This window comes from Stegodyphus dumicola, chromosome 10 (assembly GCF_044657685.1).
Source record: "Stegodyphus dumicola isolate Sdum_Otavi_A_Nest chromosome 10, ASM4465768v1".
In the NCBI taxonomy this organism is placed as follows: Eukaryota; Metazoa; Arthropoda; class Arachnida; order Araneae; family Eresidae; genus Stegodyphus; species Stegodyphus dumicola.
In genome coordinates, this window is record NC_140777.1 from 59,984,056 (window position 1) to 60,011,836 (window position 27,781).

The 27,781-nt window shown below is 28.8% G+C and overlaps 1 protein-coding gene across 2 annotated transcripts in view; it reads right to left on the bottom strand.

The window, feature by feature from the left end:
* The window catches only part of Polr3E (RNA polymerase III subunit E), an 83,668-nt gene that overhangs the window by 31,504 nt on the left and 24,383 nt on the right, over positions 1–27,781 (bottom strand). For both annotated transcript variants that reach the window (XM_035348929.2, XM_035348924.2), the window contains exons 6-14: positions 23,660–23,817; positions 23,300–23,421; positions 19,456–19,544; positions 19,220–19,340; positions 15,840–15,921; positions 12,020–12,079; positions 9,389–9,489; positions 6,617–6,711; positions 4,075–4,514 (exon numbers count right to left, since the gene is read on the bottom strand). In XM_035348929.2, coding sequence (XP_035204820.1) covers positions 4,075–4,514; positions 6,617–6,711; positions 9,389–9,489; positions 12,020–12,079; positions 15,840–15,921; positions 19,220–19,340; positions 19,456–19,544; positions 23,300–23,421; positions 23,660–23,817 — 1,268 coding nt within the window. The remainder of the gene's footprint in view (positions 1–4,074; positions 4,515–6,616; positions 6,712–9,388; positions 9,490–12,019; positions 12,080–15,839; positions 15,922–19,219; positions 19,341–19,455; positions 19,545–23,299; positions 23,422–23,659; positions 23,818–27,781) is intronic.

Sequence of the window (27,781 nt, forward strand, 5' to 3'; positions counted from 1 at the left end):
TTTTTAATTGAAATAGATAAATTTTGATTTTGTTTATTTTTCTAACTTTAGGTCTCGAATTGTGATTAAAAAAACTCTTAAAGTTGTTTCCAAACAAAATAAATCAGTCACATTATCTTCATTACATAACCTCCCCACAACTGATCTAGAATATTTGTTTTTATTTTAGTTCATATTTTGTAATGATTAACAATATTTACTTAAAAATAAGACCCCAGTTACATTTTACAGTAAATTTAAAAAACAGATAAAACTGCATGTGAAAATACGATGAGAACAGCATTGATTCTGATTAGAATTCATTTACTTATGATTTAAATGAATGACAAGTTACTAATTAAATACAATACTTTAAAGAAGAGAACAAAAAAATTAATGAGGCATATCTGTAACTAATAATAGCTGATCCAAGCCTAAACTGATATCGCTTAGATTGATATGGCTATTATAATTAGTTATGAAGTTTACATATACAATCTGGTTTATTTAGCATTTAAACAATGTAACTATTCTAACTTCTACTCATCATTCTGAAATTTTATATATAAAAAATACTCGACACTACAAAATTTTATAACAAAAATGTAACAGAAAAAAAAAAAAAAAAAAAGAAGTCTTTCTAAGTAAAATAATACTAGCCCTACCTACAGCACAAGTCCTATACATACTTTGTAAACCATACAAAGTACCTACAGGAATTGTGCTAGACCAGAAAAAGAAAGCACAATCACTGAGCTCTAAAAAAATATGCATATATCATGTATCATAAAGTACTGAACTTTATGCTCTAGAACAGGGGTTCTCAACCGGTGGTACGCAGAGAAATACAGTATTTTTAACTATTAAATTCAAAAATTAAAACCTCCAATATCCTGACAGAGTTTTTCTTTAACACTCGTAAATTTATGCGATCTGAGCTTTGTTCAAGAGTGGTGGTAGTACTAGTACTTTGTAGTGATAGTACTAAAGGTTTTCAATTTTTGCTTAGATGGTATGCATTAGTCAAAAGGTTAAGAATCGCTGCTATGGCTGTCCTCTTAATGGCATTATATTATAACTATTGTTATTTTACAAAAGTACTTTTCTTTAAAGGAATGTTTAATAATTTGCTAGTTTTAATATTAATTATTTTTAACTTGTCAGAGATTACACAGAGTGATAGGTCACTTAAATTATATGAAATATTTTTACAAAATACAAGTGCTAATTAGGAACTTGTTAGATACATCAAAATGCAAATCAATTCACTTTCCCTAATACACCAATTCTCTGTAATGATAGTTATAGGGCATATAAATCTTATTTAACAATGTATGATATTTAATTTATATTTTAAAAAATACTAAATTTATATTAAATATACTCTACACAGTGGAACTTTGATCTGTCATTTTTCAATGATATTAAGATAAAAGAAAAAAATATTATAAAATTATTAATTATTATAAATTATTATAAAATTCTATATTATTAAAAAAATAAGAAGAAGAAGTCAGAAAATTTACATTTCATCAATTTAATAATATGATATAAATAAATAACATTTATTACTTTCAGCATCAACAGATTGCATTAAAAAACTGTCTTTCAACCAAAATAGTCACACACTGGCTTTTGCCTTTTGGCTGAATTTTGCCTTAATTGAAAATAAAAGCTTTTACAGGCTTATAAAGTACAGGCTTTATAATGCTTTTAACTTTATGTAAGTTTTGTAAATCTATGTGAAACTCAACATCATGTGTAAAATCCCAGAAAATGAACAAAAGTTCATAAAAATGAAGTTATTACAACTAGAAATAATTGAAGTTACAAAGTAACATTTGGAAATGATGCTAATATTGTGAATGCAGAGTTCAGGGCCAGTGTAAAGCAACATTATATTACATTGTTGCCAAATTTACACTCCATACAGTAGGTATTGCAATAATAAATATATACTTCACATTTTTTCAGAAAATCCACATGGGAAATGTTGTGCCTGGAACTTCAATTTATAAATGATTAATGCCCCAAAATAAATGATTAAAGCTGGGGCTTCCAACAGGGTTGGCATCGACTCTGGGAGATAAAATTTTAAAGAATATCAATGATGATCAAAGGACTATAACCAAATATGTGCAGGCAGTTGATCAGTATAATCAAATCCCACTACATACACATACACACACACACACACACACACACACATAAAGAAAAAAAGAAAAGAAAAGAAAGTAAAATAAAATTGATGATTCGTTTCTAATAATATAAAATCATATGATATAGAAAAGAAGAATTTATATAAAATAAATATAAGGGGGACAATATACAGATGCAATTTTCTGTTATTGAGAAAGATTATATATCCTCAGAAGATATACAGCTATATATATATATATAAATGTATAGCTGTATATATATATACAGCTATACATTTGCAAAATTTAAAAGATTATTTTAATATTTGTTTTAAGACATTGAAAATATGAATGTGCCAGTATGGCTCATAGAATTGCAATACATTTCTTGATATGGCCCACCAGCGGCCGAGCGGTAAAATCACTGAACACTGGTAGTTTGATCCGAGGTTCGAATCCCGCGAACGGGCTGGCTGCATGGGCATTCTCGTGGTTTTCCCCATGTGTAATGTGCATACGAGCCAGTTTCCCTTAGAAAGTCCTCCATGAAGGCATTCCTTCTCTTAGGCAGATAGCCCTAATGTGCTTTGCTGTATTCTCAATACAAGATTTCTTGATATTACGGTGGAAGAAGAGTTGATTGCATTGAAGGAAGATGTTCAAGAACAAGTCTTATTCAAAACATAGGGTTATGCCAAATTTTGGAATTTAAAAGTTATTCTCTAGAAATATCCCAATAAGTTGTTATCCAACAAACATTATTGATTTTTCCTCTTCTTATTTAATGGAAATAGGTTTTAGCCAAGTCATTAATTTAATATGAAAAAAAAAAAAAAAAAAAAAAAAAACAAGAAACAGGTTATATATTTTAGAATGAGGTGATTTAAGTTAAGCAATTTTATGTGAAATATTAAAAAAAAACTGCATCAACATATTAAGCATAGCTATCACATAAATTACAACTGATCTCTTCTGAGCAATTACAGCCTGTGATTTTGGTTCTAAAAAAACTTATATTTGTAAAATTAAATATAATAAGACATAAATCTAATACACAATTTTTTCTTAACATTTTTTCCTATTTGTAATCTAATTGTTAAGTTATTTATATGCAATCACTTGTATTATGATTATGTTGTATGCTGTAGATTATAGAGAAAAATGTAAGAGAATTGATGAAGAAAACCATTCTTTTAAAAGGCAGTAAAAGCTAAAAAAGGGGGTTGAGAACCTCTAGTTTAGAGAAGAATGGCTATGGAATACCATTTTGTCTTAAAAGTAAGATCCTTTATTGGGGGGGGGAGAGCTATATTTTTGTTCAAAAACTTGGTAAAGTTTTACAAACGGGTATCTAGTAAAATTACAAGGCAACAGGAAGGAGTTTAATTATCATACTATGTAGAATAATTACACTGTTTTGTTAATACATAAATTGCACAGGTAATTACCACACATATAAAATGCCACTAATTATGATAGCCACCTCTAGATGAACGATTTCATTTTAGCCCTCCATCCATTATACTGGTTACCAGTACTTTGCAAAGTAATATAATATTGCAGACTAATATATTACACTTAATTATGTAGTTTACTGCATTCCAATTAAATATTCATCTACATTTTTATTTCTTAAAATTTATGCTAAAATGTAAGGAGGATCCTCTATTTGAGGAAGGGGTCTTATCTTTGAGTAAATACGATATTTATTATAGATCTTGATTCAGAATCAAAAATTAGAAACAATGCATGCAGGAATCACAGAGATTCTATTGTACTTTTTAAAATATCTTGAATTTTAATACCTTTAAAAATCTGGCATTTAATATAAAAATACAAAGTTGACAAATTTGTTACATTCAATTAATTGTTCTCTGTATCAATACACAGATTCATATTTATTTAAAAAATATGCACTGATGTTTTTAGTTACATAAATGTCTCTCTAAAATATTACCTTATTCTTTAGTTTCTGGGCACCTAAATTCATGAGAATTTCATCCAGCAATTTTTCAAAGTCACTTCTGTTAACAAGGACACTTAAATGGCTTTCTGCTATAAGCTCTTTCAATTCACTGTAAGTCATGCAAAATTGTGCACGTATAGCTTCACCAACAAGATCCCGCAAATCCGTTTTCACATCTTCGGGAAGAGAAGTTTCCAGAAATGTGGGCGAAACATCTAACGTTGCTATCTGAAACTGCTTAGCTTTCCCAGCCTTTGTTGGACTCTGGCCTGAGCGTTTTTTGGGAGAATATGCTCTTTTGCTTTTGGTGTCTTTAGATCCACTCATACTATCAGTACCACTTTCCTCTCCTTCCTCACTCATCGAGCTTCGAGAATGTCGCTTCTGTCTTGGTCGAGATGTGGAAGGGGAGATAGATTTTTGAGGGGCAGCTGAAAGTAATTAAAAAATATTAAATCAAGGATCCAGGGTCTTGTACAAGGGATCTTTTTTTTAACCTCTGATGGCTCATAAAATAAGACAAAAGTAAAGAACAAAACGAACTTAATACTAAAAGTTACATGTATGAACACGGTTACAATTCAACAAAACTGCAGTGAAGATTTAATAATTTGTCATAACAGTGAATGAGCTTTCTGATCTCCTCTTCAAAGAATATTGCCAGTGATTTTTCTAAATCACTTTTATTAACAAGGACACTTAAATGGCTTTCTGCTATAAACTCTTTCAATTCATTGTAAGTCATGCAAAACTGTGCACGTATAGCTTCACCAACAAGATCCCGGAAATCCATTTTCACATCTTCGGGAAAAGAAGTTACCAGAAATGTAGGTGAAACATTTAATGTTGCTATCTGAAACTGCTTAGCTTTCCCAGCCTTTTGTTTGAAATGCTCAAGCCTATCTCTCTGTCTGGGAGAATTGTTTAGCTTTCCCAGCCAGGGAAATGGGCTTGAGCATTCAAACAAAAGAAGATGAATACAGATTTCTAGAGACAGCCTTCTCTTTGACAATGCTCATCCTCATACTGCTGCTATAACCGAACAGCTTCGAGTTATTCTGAAGCAATTTCAATGGGACATGTTTAATAAACTAGCATATTGTACTGACTTAGTCAAGTGATTTTCATGGCAATGACTCCAGACTAATAAGGAGCTTCAAAACAATATTTAGGCCCCTCTCATATCACTGGCAACAGCGTTCTTTATAGCTGTGATTAGAGGCATTAATAAAATGTAACTCATTTAATAAAATATTCTTTCATTAACAGAACACTTTAGGCAATAAAACAACCTGGCATAGACTTTAAACAAGACTCTACCATTTCTGAGAGCTGTTACACCTAGGTTCTTCTTCTTCAGAAGTAAAAGTTTAAGGAATGGAAGGGTAAAATTTTTCAGCTTCTGAAGAAGTTTGTACTGTATTTCCAAAATAAATTTTTAATTTTACATCTGCAAAAATTTTGATCACAGGTTAATAATATTTATAAGGCTTTTTTTATAATAAAAGGCTTAAACAAATTATTTGCACTGTCAACTTTAAATCAATGCCAATTATTCTAACATTATCAAAACCAAACTGCTTTTGGCATCACTTCAACAATGATTTATTATATAATACTACTGCTCAAAAAGAGAAATAAAAAAGTTAAACGATACAGAAAAATGAGAAATCATTTAAAGAAAACAATTTTATACATTGAGGCAAGTCTATGTCACAAATTATGTGTTCATTTAGTGTGTTTTACCGTAGTTAATCAAAAAAAAATTAACATCAAATTAACTACTTTTTTTTATAAACATGATTTTGCAGCTACAATACGTCATAAATTATGTGCTCATGCACTTTTCAATTAAATACAAGAGAAAACAAATTATAATAAATTGATAATTAACTATTTTGTTTCATAATTATTTTTTGGCTAAAAATAAGGACCAGAAATATAATGCCATCATTTAAGTAGATCATAAAGCACTTAAAATTTGATAGTAAAGTTAAGTATTTTGATGGTTGCCGTACTGATATTCAATGGTATTAGTCAGAGAGGAGAATGCTATTACAATTACAAGACTTACTTTTTTTTTTTTTTTTTTTTTTTTTTATGTCCTCCAAGCTACTGATCATTCAGAGAGGGGGCAAACTATAAGAAAAGTTCACCAGAAGAAGGTTCATTGTATTTTAAAAGATGATGGAAATAGTGTTTTATGTTTTATAAGAGTTTCAAATTTTAATGCAAAAACTACAATTAATTCAGAATTAAAATTAAAAAACAGCTCTTACATTGACAGCTATTTTTTTTTTTTTAACACAGAAGCTCATTAATTTCCTCATGGTACTAAGTAATTTTAATTTGATAAATACAATGGAGAAAAATGCCATAGTAACTTTTATGGTAATCCAGCAATAACTCATTAATGAAATGCAGTATCTTAATCTGTGGATATTATTACATAAGATGAAGACAATTGTCAAAATATATTCTAAATAAAAACAAATAAATTTAATAGTGAAAGTACATCAGATACATAGCTTACCTTCTGGATCAGACAATCCTAAACTGAGTTCCTTTACCAACTTTTTATACCTCAAATTCCATTTTATTTCTTGACTTTGCTCAGTACCTCGATGACTGAAATAACATAACATGATTTGAAATATACAATGTAAGAAACAAAATTCAAAAGCTGTTGGTTACAATACTTTGAAATATTTAGAACAAGTACTTTTAATTATTTAAATCTTTTACATATATCAAGTAACAAATTGGTAAGGTATTCATAATATAAAGCATAATACTTTATTTTTGCATAACATCTCCAACAGAATTAAAATTTATAGCTATATATATATAAAAATTTCAATAATCAGAAAAAATTTTAGCAAGTATAAGAAATTATGTATGAATGCTAAAATATATACTTAATAACTCTCAACTTCACCAGTCAAGACTTACTTTTTTCACTGGTTGACAATTATTTATTTAAATTAAAATTTCTTCCCTTCAAATCACATTTTACACACAATTAATTTAAAATGAATGATCACATACTTTTAAAATATACGGATGAGATTAGTCATCACTATTCCGCTTTAAGGACCGTAAAAAAATTGCAGCGAAAATGTATGCGTAAAAGCGCCAAATCTAGCAAACGTACCCATTTAACCATTGTGGCACAGTGTGTCCGGTCTGGACACACCTAAAAATTTCCTTCTGTACGCACAGAAAAACTGAATGAAAAAGGAAATATAGGTTACTATAGGTTACCTTGAATCTTCTTTATTTATAGTAGATGGCAGCTCAACACAAACCAGTCCATATATTTTAGCCATGTTTAGTTTTTTAAGACTTTCATTTTTCAAAGAAATCTTCCACATTTTTTTTAGGGTATAAAAGGAATAGTTTGAAAAAAAATTCCTATGCTATTTTTTTGGCTGTATGTTAATCTCCTTATTCTATATTAGTTTTAAATTTTTACCTTGAAATCTTACCTAAAATCAAACGGCGAATCCTAGGTGTGCTTAGACCGGGCTCACCGATAATCTAGGACAACTGAGAGTCTGTATTCTTTGTTTCTCCACATCTCATCGGTCAGTTCATTGACAACGATGCTCGTTTCAGCACTCTTTTCGAAGCTCTATTCAATCAGCGTGCCCACTTTGGGCACACCCACAGAATTAAACGATAAGTGCTATCTTCACAAAATTTTACTTGTGTACTCCTGTAGGCCTAATTAGACTGCCTAACTTTTTTTTTTTTTTTATCTAAACTCCAAATTTAAAAGGTAGTGTGCCGGAAAGGGTTAACAGCACGCCAAATTTAGCTTACGCGCTGATTTCAAATTGCGTAAGTTTAGATAGTTCTCTATATTTCTTAAGATGCCACTGAAATACTACTTTAATTTTTAAATCCTTTTTTGATTTTATTGAGAATTGCCCATGACGAAAAGTCTGCAATAGAATTTTTTCTAAGAAAAGGCATCATTCATTATAGAAAATTATGTTTGAACAACCAACGAGATGAAATTATGCTTTAGCAATAACTCGGTAGTGTAATAGCAATGCAGGAATCCACTCAGTTATGTTTAACCTTTTTTATATAAATTATAATCATAAAAAAGTATTATATGATATTAACCGTTCATCTAAATTAAAACAATAATCTTTAGATAGTTATTTTCTATTATACTTCCTTTCTTGCATTAGGGTTGCCACAATTATTTTTGGCAGCACTAGCATCAACAATAGTTTGGCGATTTTTTACAATCCTCAAAACGGAATAGTACCTCATTTTATTTATAAAATAATACCAGATTAGTTCATATTTTTTTATAAAATATATTGAATAACAGTAGAAAATAGTAAAAGTCCTATTCAGTTAAGAGAAAAGACACAAAATCCATGCTCATGTATAATCTATCAACAAAAAAAGATTTTTTGCTTCAGTTGTGAAAAATAAAAATAATAAAATTTTTTAATAACATAAACATAGCCTGTACATTGAAACACAAAATAACTTATGTCTACATTTGCAGCATTAATGATTTATAAAAAAAATAAAAACAGCAACAATAACTTGTCACATAGCAAAAGTTAAAGATTTAGTAATTAAATTTATTATTATTATGATAATTCATGTTAATAATTTCTTGTTCCAGTGCTTTTCTAAAAAAGTATGAAAAATAAATGAATACTTAAAAACAAAAGTTCTAACAAATGTATGTCTTTATAGTTAGTAAAAAGTATTGTTCAATTATTCTCATTTATCTTGAAATTTAAGAAAATAGCAAAACAAAGAAACAGTCAAAAAATATAATTGTTAAAAATGACTACAGAATATGCACAAAAGATACTTTAATCCATCATTTACACAGTGTCCGTAATTACTTATTAAGGGCCAAGCAAAACATCTAAATTTTAATTTGATTGATAAATTTTCTATAATGCGAGTTAAATAAAGCAAACTTTTACTTTAACTTGCTGTAACACATTGTAGCAAAAGTTCAAAGTACAATAAAAAAGAAGCAACAATTTTAATTTTTTCCTACATTATAATTATATTCCTTATTATAATTTAAAATAAAACAACAACAAAAAAACTTTTTTCACTGAACTACATTTATTTGAAAGCTTAAATATTTATATCCATAGGGTTACAGCTATTTCATTAATAGCATTAAGAAAAAAAAATAGTTTTTCCATATTAATTATATTTCATTGATCTATCAAGTGCAAACCCTAAAATGCAAATAGCTATCCAAAAACATTTTTACAACTACAAAGATATGCAAATCAAGGGATTTATTCACCTTTCAACAAATTCTGCATCAAAAGGGAATTTGAACTCCCACACTTTGTTGGATTTAACAGCAATCTGACTAATCATACAAGTAAGATCTTCATTAGGTACCTGAAACAAAAAGTTTAAAAGAAAAAGACCTTTAATTTCAAAAATGTATTTGATGTATCACATAAATTAGTAAAACATTCAACACACTGCAGATGAGAAAAAAGTTTTATTCACATAACTATAAGGATGGAGATTCTTATAAAATGATGTCACTCTCTACGACAGCACAATTTCGTTGCTGACCATAAATATTAGAAAGAAAATAAAGAAGATTTTGAAATGTGAAATACTTATTTTAATTACTCTATTAATATATGCAAAAGGTTTCCCTTACTCCCATCACTAAAATTGAAAGATTCCAAAAAAATCACTACTGCTTATCAGAAATGAAATATATTCAATTTTAGCTATAGCTTAATGTGATCATGCTTGTCCAAGGCTATTTTCACAATATTAAATGGTCAGAATAAATACCCTTTGAAACAACAATAGAATTTAATTCATTTAATATAAAAATATCAAGAATATATAAATAGCTTTTTACACCGCATTTTAATATGAAAATGCAAAAGCTTCTTTAAGAAATGTTCATAACATTTACGTAACATTTCTAGAAATAATTTGACCAATGATGTACTTCTATTCTTAATATTTGGAAGACATTCTTCATTGAAAAAGAATATGCCAATGCAACATTTAAAATTAAGCGAAAATCAACATTAGTTTGTTATACATGCTTTCAACCCCCCCCCCCACACACACACACAAAAGAAGGAAAGAATTCTGCCCTTTTTTTTTTAAAAGCTCAAAAGGAACTATTAGTCTCAAAATGGGATTTTGTGCCAGTTCACTATAAAGGGAGTATCACTTTTCAAATTATTGCACCCAAATGTTATCGGCCTATATTATTTTTTAAAAAAAATTAAATAATGAAGAATCTACATGTATGTTCCTCGCATACTGAAAAAAATTACTTTTCCTCATCAAATTTTGAATAATGTAGCCTCCACTCGAACATGTGCACCTGGAGGCCTGAATTTTGAATTCATTTTATTTCATATTTTGTAAATCTTTAATGAAATTTTTAATGACAAACTCAATGATCAGAAAGACAGCAGTGGCAACACTGTTCAAAATGAAACATTTTTATCTCCAGGACACAAAACTGTTACTATTCCGAAAAAGATACAATATTTATCTTTCAATTTTAATTAACAAACTCAGCTCTATGAAAGGAATAAGTTGCCATGGCTAGAACTAAAATACCAAGCGGCATACCTTCCAAGCGGCAGCATGTTGCAATTCGGTAAAGCCTAAGATGCTTTAAATTGAATATGGAAGGTTATTGAGTAATAATATAATAAGCGATTTAAAAGCAATAAAGACAGGTTTTAAGAATTTTTGTTCTAGTTTTTAATGTGATTAATTTAAATAATCATGAGATATATAGTTACTTTTTTGGTACTGTTCTATTATTGGGATCGGATTCAGATATTGCCAAAAGCTGATGATTTGGCAAAAAATTCGATATGAATAAATGTAATCAGCATAAGCATAAATATAATCACCAAAATATTTTAATTACGATAAATAAAGTAATAAAATACCATATGGTTAAGTTGAAGAAAAATCCAAGGAGGGGGGACAACGGACAGTTGTTAAATTAGAAATTTTTAATGTCAATTAAACAACTTGCTGAAGAAATCCCCCCCAATTCATTTATGTTTTTGTGCCCTTTTTTTTTTCAGACATTAATTCCTTGTTCCTGAAGAAATTGTATGGAAGATATAAGCCCTAATTCCAATATTTAAAGCTGTTTAACATTGTAAAAAAAAGAGGAAATTTTCTATAGAAAAAACCAAAATAGAATAAAATGTGTGGGAAAACAGTACTGATGTAAAATAAAGTCATAATATTTAAAAGTAATTTTTATTCACAACAGTACACATTGGAATATAAAAGCACTGTTAAATCATTCATTAAAATTAAATTGCTAAATCAGAAAAATAAATTAAGTGCAGAACCTTCTTCTGCTTCCCGTCAATTCTTATTGAAAGACAAGAGTAATATAAGCAAAAACATTATTCTTTGTGCGAAAGCTGATTTAATTTACACAATGAAAATAACTTATTCTCCAAATCAAACTGCTTAAAAATAGAGGTGAATCATTAATACTTTTCTATAATTATGTTAGGAGTTATTTTTATTCCGATTTTTTTTTTACTACTACTGAGTCATATTAACCATAATTTTGGGTTAATTATATTTAATTAAGAGTCCATTGTACTTATTACAAACATATACTATTTCCTTATGCTATAATATAATAGGAATTACAAATCTATTCTATCAGGCAATATATAAATATTTCTATGATTTTGTGTTATACATCATGAATCTGACAACTTCAAACTTGAACGATAATATGAAACAGAAAAACTTAAAAACTAAAGTAAAATGACTGATTATGTGTGTTTTGGGGTGAATATGTATAAAGAAATTCCAAATTTTTTTTCCTTTTTCCACTACTCCATAATTACCAAAATAATATAACTAAAAAATTAAGAAAGGTATAGGAAAATTTTCTTACATAAATTGCAGACAGAACTTCACTGCGGGTAATGCACCTTGATTTTGTGAACATCCACACCTAAAAGAAATTAAGGTAAAATTAAAAGTTACTTTCTTGGAATAATCTCTAAATATAATAAAAGAAAGAGTCTGTCTGAGTGTGTCTTTCGTTTGTGCTGCACGTAAGCTAATAGACCCAGGGCTATGAAATTTAATACACAGGTGCATCTAGACAAGTGCCAGTGCACCTCGAAGCAATTTTTTCAAATTTTGAATCAGATTTTTTTATTTTATCTTTTTTGATGAAATCGCATCATTTTGAATAGATTCATTCTTTTAGAAATATGGTTTTGGCAACAGTTTTTCATTCAATGCTTTGTATACTGGACTGCTGACTGTTGAAAATATGAGATAAAATATTATTAATTACACTTTCCTTTTCTGAATCTTTTGTTTTTTGTTTCTTTCATGTTATTTATTGCTTAGTTTACTGTTTTTAAAATACTGAAAAAGTTTAATACGATTTTTTTTCCAATAGGAATTTGGTTAAGTTATTAGGATAATTATTAATATTTGTATTAAGGAATATTGCTCATTTCATGCTGCTTATTTTCTTTTTATTTTTGAACACGCAACACACACATCGCAAAACTTCTTATTCTGACGCGCATGTGCCTCACGAGGAACAACAGAAAGAATTTCCTTTTTTCTTTCTCTCTCTTTATTAGCTAATGGCAAAGAGGTTTGTATATTTTGAATTATGTCATCCACAAAGTTCAATTTTGATTGGTTACTGCTTTCTGATGATAGTTTCATTCTTAAAGAAATAAGGTTTCGGCAACAGTTTTTCATTAATTGCTTTGGATACTGGACTGCTGAGTGTTTTCTCTTGAAAATATGAGATAAAATATTAATAATTATACTTTCTTTTTCAGAACTTTTTTCATGTTATTTATTGCTTGTTTCACTCTTTTTAAGATACTGAAAAGTTTTGCATGGTTTTTTTTTAGGAAACAAAATTTTTAGCTGCCTTTCTACCACTTGAATTTCCGACAGGAAGTTGTTTAGTTTATTTATTAGGATAATTAATGTTTGTATTAAGGAATAATGCTTATTTCATTGTAATGTTTTTGTACATAATACATTTTTATTGAATTTTTTTTTTTTTTTTTTTTTGTTTCTTTTGTTCTGTTTTTTTTGATCAAGTTGTTCTGCAGAGTAAGTTTTTTAATTTAATGTTTAGTGATCCCTTTCGGCATTTTTCCAGTACATTTAAAAGACAGATGAAGGTTGGCCACATAGTGGCTAGTTCATAATAAAATAAAGATAAAAAATAGTACTATCCTATTTTAAATATTTATACGTAATTGATATTTTTTTATATTTAATGAAAGAATTAAACATTCAATTATACTACAAACTATTAGCAAAATATTTTCAGAATTAAACAGTGATTTAGCATTGTAATAAATTATATAAGACATGTAACTACGGCCAACTCCAAGCATAGGCTACTCAGGCAGCCACTTTGGTGCCCCTACATTGTTCTCACAAGTGACAATTAAATAAAAGTCAATTTCATTTATTATTGTTATATAATTAATGTTAATTTATTTAATTTATACAATATACAAGCTGTACTAATTGCCTCGAGTACAGCTTCTTAATCTTTTTTCAATCGCTACCCCTTTTTATCAATTTTTTTTTTTTTTTTTTTTTTTTTTGTGACACCCAGATATTAAATATAAAGTAAAGATATAAAAATAATATCCTCCCGTAAATAATTTACTTCTTTTGTAAACAATATACATATAAAAAGAAGTATTTTAAGCAAACAAAAATTAAAGAAAATTCTAATGAGACAGATGTGTTTTTTTTCTGCTGCATAACAAATTAAATGTTGGTGCGATATTTGACATTGCTGGACATAAAGCACCTTCAACATGTTTCAACATTGAACGATATTTGGTTTTAATTAGCATTAAAGCTGAAAAAGTAGTTTTATAAAAATATGCAGTGCTGAATGAGAGAAGAACATTTAATTCCATTTTAAAAAATAATGAGAAATCTAGTTCTAACTCCAATCCAGATTTTGTCAAGGATTTTTGTGAAAACTCATGTTTTAGGTTTGAATCACTACATAGCTTTATACAACAAGTAATTAATCTCAAAAACTACAATTAATGTAATGTCTTTATAAGTCTAATATCATAACTGTCAATTAATGTAATTTCTTTAAAAGCCTTACGAATGCAGTTTCTTTAAATTCAACTATCAAATTGAAGTTTCATGGCTGCAAAATTTTGATTTGCAACCCTATTTGGTGTCACGACCCACAGTTTAAGAAACACTGGTCTAGAATGTTGAAAATGCTGAAACCTGGCCTGCACATACATATAGAATCATATGATAAGTCAGTGTGACACAGAACTAGATGACTACATTAATCTCGTAATCATTCAGTAGTTTAGCTCTGAAACCCCAAAGCTGAGATATTTTCTTATTACAATTCTAAAATACCTCTTCTTCTTTATTTAGAGATTCCTATTCTATTATCCTATCTTAATTGTTTGAATACATTTCAGGATCCCGCATATGTTCTAACTTAAAGGGATTCGGAAAAATATTTTATGACATATACTGTATTTCCTCTCATATTTCCCTCCCAGCTTTTCAACACTAGGTTGTGAAAATGTAAAAAAAAAAATACTTGCAGCATTTTACCTTTCATTTATTGTACATATTGTTTCCTTCTGAGGGCTAGCTTATAGTTAAACTGTATCCTCTTGATTACTTTTATTCAGTGTATTACACTTGTATTTGCACTTTTGTATTAGCATTTCATCTATTTTATTTTCCATGGCATTTATTATTTGAACATATTTTGTGTGAATTCTTCATCAAGTTACCCAGACATGATAGGAGACTTTCATTAAGTTACCCAGACAGGCACTTTTAAGATACTTTCCTAGCATGCATTTTCACCCTTATCTCTATTATTTATGTTCCAACTCCCTGTGCCTTTATCCACTGCTGATACGTTTGATCTTTGAAAACCCAGCTCTTTTGTTTGCCCTCCTTCTTCTTCCTTCCTTCTATGTCCCTCTTGAGACCTGCAGTCAAGACTCCTTTGTGTGAGGTTCCTTCTATGTCCCTCTTGAAGCTGCAGTCAAGACTCATTCATATAAGGGGCCCACAGAGCTTTACAAAGTAACTGAGATGCAGCATGATGTGTTAGGCTCAACACCCATCAGATATTGTAACATTAATATTATTATGTACTTTTATTAGAATGCAGGTTTCTTGTAAAGAAATAATATTGTGATAGTTAATCAGTATATTATCCATGGCAACTTTTCATGTTCTTACTGTAATCTGATTTTTCAGACACTAAAATATTGCATAATTTTCCCCCTCATGATTTTTAGACAATAAAATTAATTAAGAAAAGGAAAAATGCACAAGGAAATACAATGTATCAGTTTGGCTGGCTGGTGAATTAATATTTGATAGACTATACTTAAATGAAACATACAACTAATTAATTTTTCTAAGACATACAATATTAACCATGACTTTCAGTACTGCAAAGTCAAAAAAAGGTACATTCAAAAATACTTGTTTGAAATTTTAGAGAATAAAAGATTACAAGAGTTCATTTTATGCTGCTATTGTGATATTTTTGATAATAAAATACATCAGTTTGAAAGAATGGTGGAAAACTGGAAATATATACAGTATTTTGGCTTCATAGATTTTGATACATGAATCTAAATATGTTTTGAATGACCCGCATATATAATAACAGAAAATAAAAAAATTACAAACTGTAAGCATACCACATAGTCTCTTGCACTGATAAGCAATTTAGAACTTAATCCAGTCAGTGGGCTTACAGAATTTTCATCATATAATAGCTCACTGAAAAGAATAATCTGTTTTAAATATTTTCCCACAACTCAAAAGTTAATACTAATAGTAAAATCAAAGTTAGCCTTAAACATACAGAAAATCTTAATAATAATAATCACAAAGAATTTATACAGAAAGACAGCATCAAATAATAATGTAACATTCAAAAAGACATAAAAAATTTATTAGCTTAAACATTACACATTAAAAGTAAAACTAGATTAAGTATTATATATAGTAGAAAATGGAAGAAAATTATCCAGAAGTACACAAAGTGCACATTAACATTTCTTACAAAAAAAAAAAAAAAAAAAAAAAAAAAAAAGAGAGAGAGAGAGAACTTAAAAGTATTCAAGTTATATACAGTATTTATATACAGTATTTTGGCTTTAAAAAAATAAAGAAAATATTAAATAGAAATATTTCTTAAAAGAAAGAAAGAAGAAATATTTCTTAAAAGAAAGAAAATTATCAGCAAGTATAAATAATATACAGATACACTTCTTTAAAAACTTGTCTCTAAGTACACAAGCTATAAAGAAGCATTTCTTAAAAAATCATCAAAATTCTCCTATAAGTGAATAACACCCACTGTACTTTCTTTTTATATACTAAATATCGAAAAAAATTGCTTCCAGCTCAAATATTTTCTCTGAGATTTTAAAATCACTGCACAATTAAAATCTGGCTATCGAAGCCATGCACAACTCTTCTGACTATTTAATGCTTATTTATTTTTAATCTAACTGCAGAAGTATGAAAAATATTAAACGTTTAATAGACTCTTACTATCACTAGGTAACAAATGGCAAAGTGAATAACGTTATAAGGTATTTCTCCCACTATCTTAGCATGCCTTCATGGTGTAGTGGTTCTGCACACTGGGCCGGTATTCTAGAGGTCCGTGGTTTGATTCCCGGTGAAAGCGATTGCTAATTTTTCATCTTGCTTGCTCTCTCAAAAAAAAAAAAAAAAAAACCTAACGTCTCTACAAGGTCATTAATAACAATAGCTTGTCCTCACTTTGATTCCTGGTGACTGAACAGGCTTTAAATTTTATAAAAACAGTTAACAAATAATGTCTTATCATAAGGGCCTGAGTAGATAAAGTCACTGAAAACTGATATCTGGTTTCAGGTTAATTTGCCAGAAACTGAACAAGTTGATTACATGGGGTTTTCATGTTTTTTTATTGCATGCAATATGAAAAACAGGAAATACCTTTACAAAGTCTTCCATGAAGGCATCACCTCTCATAAGATTCATCATAATACATAAACTAATTTAATATTTTACCAATATGATTATACGAAAGCTTAGTATTATAAGTAGCACACACAGCATACCATATAATTCAACATTTTCCCTTCCTTCCATAATTAGTTAAAACACATACTTTCAAGTATTCAAGTCACATACTTCTGGATTAAATTTAATACATACAGATAGTGTGGAATTCTAAAAAATTAAATCTTTTCTTATAATAAGTTTTGCTCACGTACTAAGTAATCAAAATGCTGGATTAAGATACGCTGCTATACTAAAAGAATGAAATACCATTCTAAGAATTCATCAAGTTTCTCTTCTAAGAAATTACTGCATTCTCCCAATGTTAGAAAAAGTGAAAATGTTAAGACACCAAATAAGACTGGCCAACAAGGACACAACACTCAGAAATTTGTTATTCTTCCCTTAGCAGCAGTAAATGGAAATTTTGTTCACGTAATAATCGCAAAGAAAAATTACTGGCTGGACAATGACTCTGATACTCATAAATCCATTCTCACAGAAATAGGTGTTGCTCATGTTGTTTTCACTCAACATCTAATGTAAAGCAGATATGAGCATTGAAGACTGGTGGCTTGACTTAAGGAAATTTTCATTGCCCCCCCCCCCCATGTTTAACATAAATATGAGGTAGTTTCTTTCCAGAAAGTCCTCTAAAATGCCATCCCTTGCTTTAGGCAAAAAAAAAAAAAAAAAACTTTCATCTGCTTTGGTATTCAAACACAGGGAGAAATAGGAAGTTTTCATTACATCGTTCCTCAAAGAAAACAATCAATGTAGACCATTACTGACAAATAGTGCAAGAAACAACATAAATTTTAATACATAGAATTGCTCTTTTACACAATAGCATATGCCTTACAAAAGACTGGGTATATAGCCTATGGAATAGATACTGCACATACTCCAGATTTATGTTACAGACTTTCTTAAGCATTAATACAGTAGATAAAAGGCTCTCTAGAAATAATTTTTGCCCTTCAGATGATATCTTGACATCACATGCAAATATGCTTTTTCATCAGAAGATCAATGGTTTGGCAAAACAATAGCAAAAATATATAAATGCAGGGATAAGATTATTTGACCATACTGTCATATTAAAGAAGTCTGAATTTTTTTTTTTCCCCAATGTTAAACCACTCACTCACTTTAAATCTGTCATTGACATATTCAATTCAGATTATTAACATCTCACCAGAATACAATGATAAGTAAATGAACCAAAAAATTTACACACACACACAAACACATGCAAATACATAGTGTGGCAATCAAATGATGTGAATGTACTCAAAAAACCAGAAACGTTATGAAATGTGCACTGATGTATATTGCTTGAAATGTTACTGCTCTGCATAAATACAAAAATACACCCAGGGGGAGGACTTATAAGGTATGGCTCAAACAGCAACATTACAGTTTTTTAGATCTCTTCAACGTCAAAAAGGAAAATGAAAAAAAAAAAAACTTTCTTTCATAAAAATTTTAATTTGGGAAGAGAAAGCAATCACAAGAGGGCAATTCAAGAATAAGCATACAATTAAGAACACACACAAGTCAGAAATTGCTCTACAAACACTGATGCATATGAAAGTTTATGATTACACAATTAAAACAGATGATATAAATTTTCTTCTCAATGATGTAAAATACAGCATTATAAAATTACCGGCTGGATTCTCAACATTAAAAATTGTCAGTTTTGCTGGGTATACTTTTGTCAAATTCTGCAATTCTCAACAATCAACTTTAGAGTTACTTTTTTTAAAAACATTCCCATTATTTTTTGCTACACAGTGTACAATAATTGAATTAAAAATATCAGCAGTGATTAAAGTCAGCAATGAGTTGCTGACTCTCCTTGGGTGTGAATAACCAGAAAGTACCAAAACTTTTTTAAAGAAAGAATATGTTAATTTTATATACAGTTATTTTTTAAACATCTACAGACATGAAAAAGTACAAATTAAAACTAAAAAAAAAATAATAATAATAATTTATCACTGCATTTACAGACCTTTTGACAACCCAACATCCTTGCACCAAAACAGCAATCTGCTGGATCAACCTCTCGACACTAACAGGATCTACATCAGGAGAAAGTTTCTCCAGTAATGTGGAAAATCTTAATACATGAGCTGCAAATGTTAAATTTTGTTAGCATTTTTAATTTATATACATTTCAGAACAGACAGATATAATATTTAATTATCATTCATTTATCACCTTTCAATCACTTAAAAGTTTTCCTACCATTTATCATGAGATGTTTAATTTGGTCAGAAAGAGGTTTATCTAAGAGAATTGCACTTTCTTCATCTCTCAAAGAATGATAGCCGGAACTGAAAAAAATTAAGCGTCATAATATTATGAAAATACCTTAAAAAAGAAACTAGCAATGTATTACAAACAAGCAGCAACTCAAAGTTTTTGCTCTTATAATACAGAGATTTAAATATTTTTTATCAAGCAACAATAATTTAACAATCATTTATCGATGCAAAGTTATTATTTAAATTCATTTAAAATAATTTACATTTTAAATATAATTTATTTAATTATAACAATATTTATAATTTACTTATTTTCATAATTATATTTAAAATAGTTCAGCATTTAAAAACTTGAAAATTTATTTACTCAGAAAAGATTTAAGAGTTATTTAAAATATATGTTGCATTTGTATGTTTCATATACATAAATTAGCATGTATATTGTTTAATACATATAACTTACTAACTGAACTTTGATATTTGAGGGTGACTCGCGAAATTTTAAAATTTGTGTTACTAACTTATATACGTATAGGTACCGCTCTGGTACCTCCTAAACAACTCTGTTTTGTGAAAATTTAAATAGCTATTTTCAATCAAAAAGAAATTATTATAGCACAACTTTCTCTGAGCAAAATGGATATTAAATTATTAATAAATTAAAAAGTTACTTTTGGATTATTGATTTAACTTGAGAGTTATAATTCTCTTACTTTTTTTCCCCTTTTTCTTCTAGCAATAATTGGAAGGAAGGCAACTAGTCCATACTATGTAATCAAATTAACACATTTTAAAATAATTTAAACCTATTTTCTCTACAGCAGATTCACTTATTTTACTTTACATAAAAATTGTGTTAATTCATAATAGGCATCAATCTATAATTAATAATATATAAAAGCAATACAATTAGAATGCATGTTATAGTTTAACATTTAATTATTAATCAAATCAAAAAATTAAATTTTTTAATAATCAATTTCAAGAAAATCAGCAAAGCTTAAGAGCATCTTCTGAAATATAACTATGTTATACACTGTAACACTTTTATGCATAAACAGCATTTTTTTCTTTTTTTCGATATTGAATGGAAATATTTCAGCTATTTTTTAAATTTATTTTTCCTTTTTAAAAATAATCAAATTAGGATTTGTAATACCGGTACACAGCTTTTTAAACAAAGATATAATAAATGAATATATACAAATTTATTTTCATAATGTGTTTCACTTTCTTGCAGTTAATTGATAACAATCAAATCAATATTTCTTAATCAAAACTTCTTCTATGTAAAATCTTCTTAAGAATAAAATAAAGTTATCTGAATGCTATAAGGCTGTCTATAAAACATCTAAAACAACAGTCTTTGATGTCTAAAAGCAGTTATTCAGTAGGGTCAAACGAAAAAACTTTTTTCTTTTAAAAAAAAATTCATATTGCCCAAGTTATTATATGGTTTCAAATGAGCTAGAACGAATTGTGTTCAAATCTCAGCCCAAAATACTGACATCCTGAGGTTCCAGACATCAAATGAATATCTGTACTGACTTTTTTAACAGTTACGCTTTTTTCATGAACTGCTTTGTCAAAAACCCCATTATTAGCACAAGAAATTGCTTTCCACATTCAATGTCAAATTTAATGCCAAAATATGCTACTAGATGGCAGAACTGGCTCTAATCTGACTATTGGTTCTAGCTTAGGTAAGCAGTCACATGGCTTCCATAATTTTTCAAGGACATTTTATTGTTAATTAGTTGGTTGTTCGGTGAGTTTTGTCAATCTTGCTTTATCAGTCATTGCTTATGTTGGACTAAAACGACGTCAACTAAAAGTACATCTTTTTTTGTAATGTTTTGGGAACTCCAGTACAACTTAAAGAGACAGTTTTACCCACGTATGCTGATGTAACAAAGCATTTCCTTTGGGTAATTAATGTGGCAAGGGAACAAGAAAGACCCACTGGTCAAAGACATCAAAGAAATTGTTTCCTGTGACATTTCAAGAATTTGGAAGAAATGCTCCATACCTCAGGTAAATTAACGAGAAAGTATTTATTATTATTATAAGAAATTACAATGAAAAGTACAAAAACATAAAATAAATACCAAAATCTTAGAAGAGGGATAATAAAATTGAGAAAGATTTCTTGGATCATGGAAACAGTACTCTGATATTTCTGCATGTAAATGTTTGAATTGTGAATAATGTAAATGCTAAATGAAGATTCCAAGCATAAAACAAAATTTCTTAACAGACCAACAGCATGAAAGAAAAATATCCATTGGGTTGATTGGCGTTTCTGAAAGCTGAAAATTGTAATGTATAAGAGAAAGACAACAAAGAAGAAAAATCAGGAATCTAAAGCAAGAGCATATACAGACAATGCGTGTTTGATGATTACAAATTTAGAAGCGAATACCATTTTATTGAAGATACAATAGCATGTCAAACAAATATTAATTTAGAAGTCAAATAACAAAAATCAGCATTATATTTTCAAATTTTCACAGGACTAGTTTCGATGGTTTAGTACAGAAGCATCATTGGTAACATCTAGTGCAAAAGACAAGGATTGATTCATATGCAGTCGAATCAAGTGCTGGAATGAAGTTATGAAGTTTGACAAGATGAATTTCTTCGGTTTCCTTGTGTAACCTGAAGATAACAAGTAATTAAACTGAAACCTTTTTACTGGCATTTTTTACCAATTACAACCATATGTTGGATCAGGAAACAAAAATGTTGTAAAAAAATCATTAAAAAAATATTGTTAAAAATTGTTTGATATTTTCATTACCATTTTTTTTATTTAGTACCTCATGTGGAACCTGAAGATGATCAGCGATTCAGCTGCAATTTTTTACTGTTTCCCCCCCTCTATTGAACATTCTTGTTCAGAGAATAAAATTTGGGAAAAAAAAAAAAAAAGGCTTTTTCACTTCACCCTATTGTTTAGTAGTTATTCTAAAAAACAGAAGGGTGCTATTTTCGCAACAGATTATTAAAATTTCTACACTGTAGTACTTAATATTTTTTATTTTCAAATCTTTTTATGTTCATTTAACTTATTAACAATATTGAGTATGGTGTTTACTACATGTCCTGCTCTAGGAAGGAAGAGTAACTCATCCCTATGATTTCAGCTGGTCTATTTACCAAACAATGCAAAGTATAAAACTAATATAAAACTGTAAAAATACATATATTAATTTAGAGTTTTTTTACTTTTTTTCAAATACATGGTACTCTTGCCATACATTTTTAGCTAAAACAAAATTAGTATATCCACATAATCATATGCTCATAACAAACTATGATTTTTTTTAAAAAAAGTGTTTGATATCAAAACTGTTCAAAATTAATGTCCCACCAATTTATACTTTCCTAATATGGAACATTTTAAAGAAACTACACATTTAATATCTTAACTAAAAAAAAAAAAAAAAAAAAAAAATACATAAGCATTTGTTTAAAAGGTGAAATTCAAATTCTATAATTGACTTTTCTTTATTCATTTTATTATTTCAAAATATAAAATGTATGAAATCAAAATTATCTCATACATAAAAATGTCATCAGAAATAGAAAGGCCAATGTATTTTCTTGGGGAAGGGAATAACTTCTTCTATTATAGATACACAATAATTATATACAAAGAGATATATAGACTGGTTGATAGATAGAGAGGTAGATAATATTTATATGATGCAAAAACTGTACAACTTGAACTACCAAGAAGATAAAATACTAACAAGATTTTCAAGTTACATATATATTCAACTGAAAATTCTATTTATATTTTTTAAATGCACATTACTTACAGACGTAAACATTCAGGAACAAGGTCCTTCAAATAGTCTTCAGGTGAGACACAATTCACAGTAACCTTTTTGCTCATTTCAGAGCATGAAAGTAATTCAAATTCTGATTTTGAAAGTGTAGACTAAAAAAAAAAAAAAATTTAAAAAGTAATTCAAATTTTGATTTTGATAGTGTAGACTAATAATAATAATAATAATTAAACTACAAATATTTCCTTGAAAAAATATTTCCTTGAAAAAAAATTTAAAAAGTAATTCAAATTTTGATTTTGATAGTGTAGACTAATAATAATAATAATAATTAAACTACAAATATTTCCTTGAAAAAATTTAACATTGTTATTTTTAGTTCACATATACCCCTAATGGATGGTATGCAACATCTATCCAAGGTTCAGTAGCACTTTTCTGTTGTAGGTATTTATATGACTTCTGCTGTATCTGACGATCTCTTTCAGCATTTGGACCTTCAAAACGTACAGTGACAGGTACAGCTTCTTCTTCTTCCTCTTCTTCTTCTATTTATGAAAAGAAAATGCCAAATACAGTATGTGCCGCTAAATATGATCATGTTTGTCCTCGGCTATTTTGATAACATTAAACAACAAGGAAAAATATACCTCAAAACAGCAGTGGAATTTAACTAATTTAATACAAAAATATCAAGAAACACATAAATAGGTATTTTAATTCAAAAAATGCAAAAAGGCATCCTTCAGTGAAAGAGAACATACAATGTAAAATTTTAAACCAAGCAAAAAAGCAACCTTAGTTTATTGCAGATGTTATCTGAAAAAAATTTTTTCAAGGAAAAAGCAAAATACATATATATATATATATATATGTTGCATGATCTTAAATTCATTTAGTGTGAAAACAAGTTACTACTACTTACTTACGCAATTGCTGCATAGTTAATAATAATTTATTTCCTAAACAATATTGATTAATTGATTATATTATCTCCTAAGTTTAATTAAAGTAGAATTATTTAAAAAGAGTGAATCCATACTGGTAAGTTATATTTTGAAGATGTTTTGAAATAACTTGAAAGTAAAATGTTAATAATGTTTTAACAGGGACTGGAATTAAATCATCATGAAGAACAAAATTTCAATTGTAAAAGGAAAAATTAAAAACATGTAATCATTGTCATTGATCGGAAATTAGTTGACTTTTCAAGGGGAACAAACCAACTCCCGTTCAATGAACAATAATTAATAAAAATACGTAAATACGAAGGTGTTTCGTCTTTACTCGAGTTATAAGGTAAAGCCAAATCGGCAATTCTAGTCAGGCCAAATATTTCTGCGAATAGAAGGGATTACGAACCAATGCTGATACTCAAAGAACTCATTCTTATGAAACATTTCAGCCAATTCAATTTGGAGTAAAAAGCAGTTTCTCTAGAGAAATCCGAAAAAACTCGAGTAACCGTCCCCAACACCCTAATGTTTATGCATTTAAGTTCTATATTATTTGTAAAAATTAAACATTGGAAATAGTCATTATGAAATAGAGTTCAAAGTAAAGTTGAAATAAACATAGAAGATTACAAAATAAGATAATATAATGATTGTAAAAACAAATCAAAAAATAATATAAAAAATATAATAAGAACAGTGAATGTACATGAAGATATTAAGGCCAGAAAAGGTATTAAGTAACTTACATTCTTTCTAGTGGGGAGTTGGCAAAGTGTTCTCTTCGTGTCTGACTCATAAGTGTAGGGTGTCCGAAAATTCTTAGCGGCAGTGGGGGCTTTGAATAATATCAGTCGGTAAGACTTGAGTGAAGTAATTTATGGTAGTGGGTGGGACTCAGAATTCTTGAGGGATGTATTATGTGGAGAACTACCAGTGTTCTGACTTTACCGCTCAGCTACTGGCGCGCCTTCTCAAAATAAATAATTATTCAAAATCTACATCAAACTAAAGTGTCATTTAGCAATTTTTATAATATATTTTGACCTCATTTGACAAATTTATCTTTTATTTAGTGAATTTAGCTTAAAAAAATTACCTTATAATAATTTGATCCTATTAACTAAACTGCTGATCACATTAAATGTTGTATTTTCAATGTTTTTCAAACAGGCTGGAATTCGGCAAATGAATAAAAATATTGAATGATAACAATCATTGCAATTACATTAACCCTTTAAGCGGCAAGGCCATATATACACGACCTTGTGATATCTGTAAGAACATATATATACTTGCATATAATTATATGTTAATGAAATTAAGGCAATATATCAAAAGCACATAAATCCAAGTATGAAATACCAGGAGAGTTTTTACATTAAAATCAAAAAAATTATTTGTTCTTACAGTACATTTGGGAAATTTGTGCTTTCTTAGTGAAAACCCTGGCTGCTTGGAGGGTTAAGCAGCATCCGTGCATAATCTAAATTATACCATTTTTAAAAGCTGCATTAAGAAAAATTTAGGTATTTGCTATTATAGGACAAAACACACCAAATAAATTTTTCCAGAGAAAATATATCTGACAACTTTATACTTCCAGCAAGATGACTGTAGTAAAATGCCTCTAAACTTAAGTGATCATATCTCTTGGGTTAGTTATTTCAAGAAACAACAAAACTAACCCAAGAGATATGATCACTTAAGTAGCACACTTGAGTAGCACAGTTTAAAAGTGTTTTACTGGCAGTACTTAACTTGAAAACAAGTACGTGTCATAAGAGATAGGAACAGAGCATTTACATAGCTGCCAACCTTAAAATATTAAAAAGTTGAAGATTTCTGTGAAAAAAAGAGGAAGAAACTGGGAGGTTTTCACGCTGTGCAGCAACACCATACTGAAAAACTCCAGACTGACTTTAATTCACTTTATAATGCATTGGTCAGGTCACTGAAGTATTTATAATTCAATTCTGATGCAAAATATATTAGCATATAATTGGGATATTCTAAATTTTGTGTTCTTTAATTTCTTAATTTAATTACATTTTTATGTGGAATATATATTGAGTAATGAAAGAAAGCTTTTGTTTATCAAAGTACTTCTAAATATGATGAAAATAAAATTGATAATTAATGTGTAAGAGTATGTACGTGTACAAACTTGATAATGTACATTATATTGAAGTAATTTAAGCAAACAAAATTACATGCAACTATTAATTTATTAAACATTGCTTCGATCTTCATATAAAAATCTACAAATGTCTACAGTAAATTACAAAAACTCAGTTTAAGTGAAATTTAATATGACAAAGATTAATAAAATGTAATAATTAAAATGAAGTAGAATTTAACAAGAAAATTTATTCTGAAAATCATCAATCAGCGGCCAATAGGCAATATTGGTTCATATAATCTTTCAGTAGAAAATTGTTTATGCATGTTGTCCTATAATAGAAAAGATGCCAAAACTCAATTTCAGGTAAATACTGGGAGTAAAAATAAGTCTCTGCTGTTTGACAAAAAAATGGCACCGCCAGTAAGTTATGGTTAAAATTGTCTGATGTAAAATGACATGTAGTAAGGTTGGTAAAAGAAATCATGTAGTGTATAATGGTGGGATCAACTTGGTGTCATGAAATATGAGCTGCTCAAACCGAACGAAACCATTACTGCTAACTACATACCCTTGAAATATTAATGATTTTGTATCAGCATCATACATTTTTTCATGAGAAAATTTTGAGTTTTGAGCCGAATGAATGTCATTTGCAAGAATTTATTTATTTCTTTAATTTGAAGAAATCTGCAGCTGATGCACATTGATTGCTTGTAGAAGCATATGCTGAGCCTGCCTTAAGTGAGAGAAGTTGTTGTGAGTGGTTTCAAAAGTGTAAGAATGGTGAATCTGATGACACAGACAAAGAACATAGGAGACATGAAAGTATATAAAGATGAGGAATTAGAAGCATTATTAGATGAAACTTTGCACCAAAAGCAAGTAGAACTTGTACTTACATTATGATTGATTCAACAAGCAATTTCACATCATTTAAAATCATTGGGAATGATTCAAAAGCAAGGAAATTGGGTTCCATATGAACTGAAGCTGAGAAGCATTGATGCCGATTTTTTACACGTGAAATACTGTTTGCCAGGCAGAAACAAAAAATGTTTTCACATCGTATAGTCACTGCAGATGAAAAATGGATCCACTATGATAATCCGAAGAAGAAATCCTGGGGACCACTTGGCCATGCCTCAACATCAACAGCCAAGACAAATATTCATGGAAAAGAAATCATGTAGGGTATATGGTGGGATCAACTTGGTGTCATGAAATAAGAGCTGCTCAAACCGAACAAAACCATTACTGGGGCTCTCTACCAAACACAACTGATGAGACTGAGCTGAGCACCAAAGAAAAATACGTCCACTTTTACTCCAGACATCCCAAAATTATTCTCCTACATGATAATGCTCGTTCACCTGCTGCGGCATCAGTAAAAACCTATTCGGAAATATTCAACTGAGAAGTTTTCTCCCTCGGCTG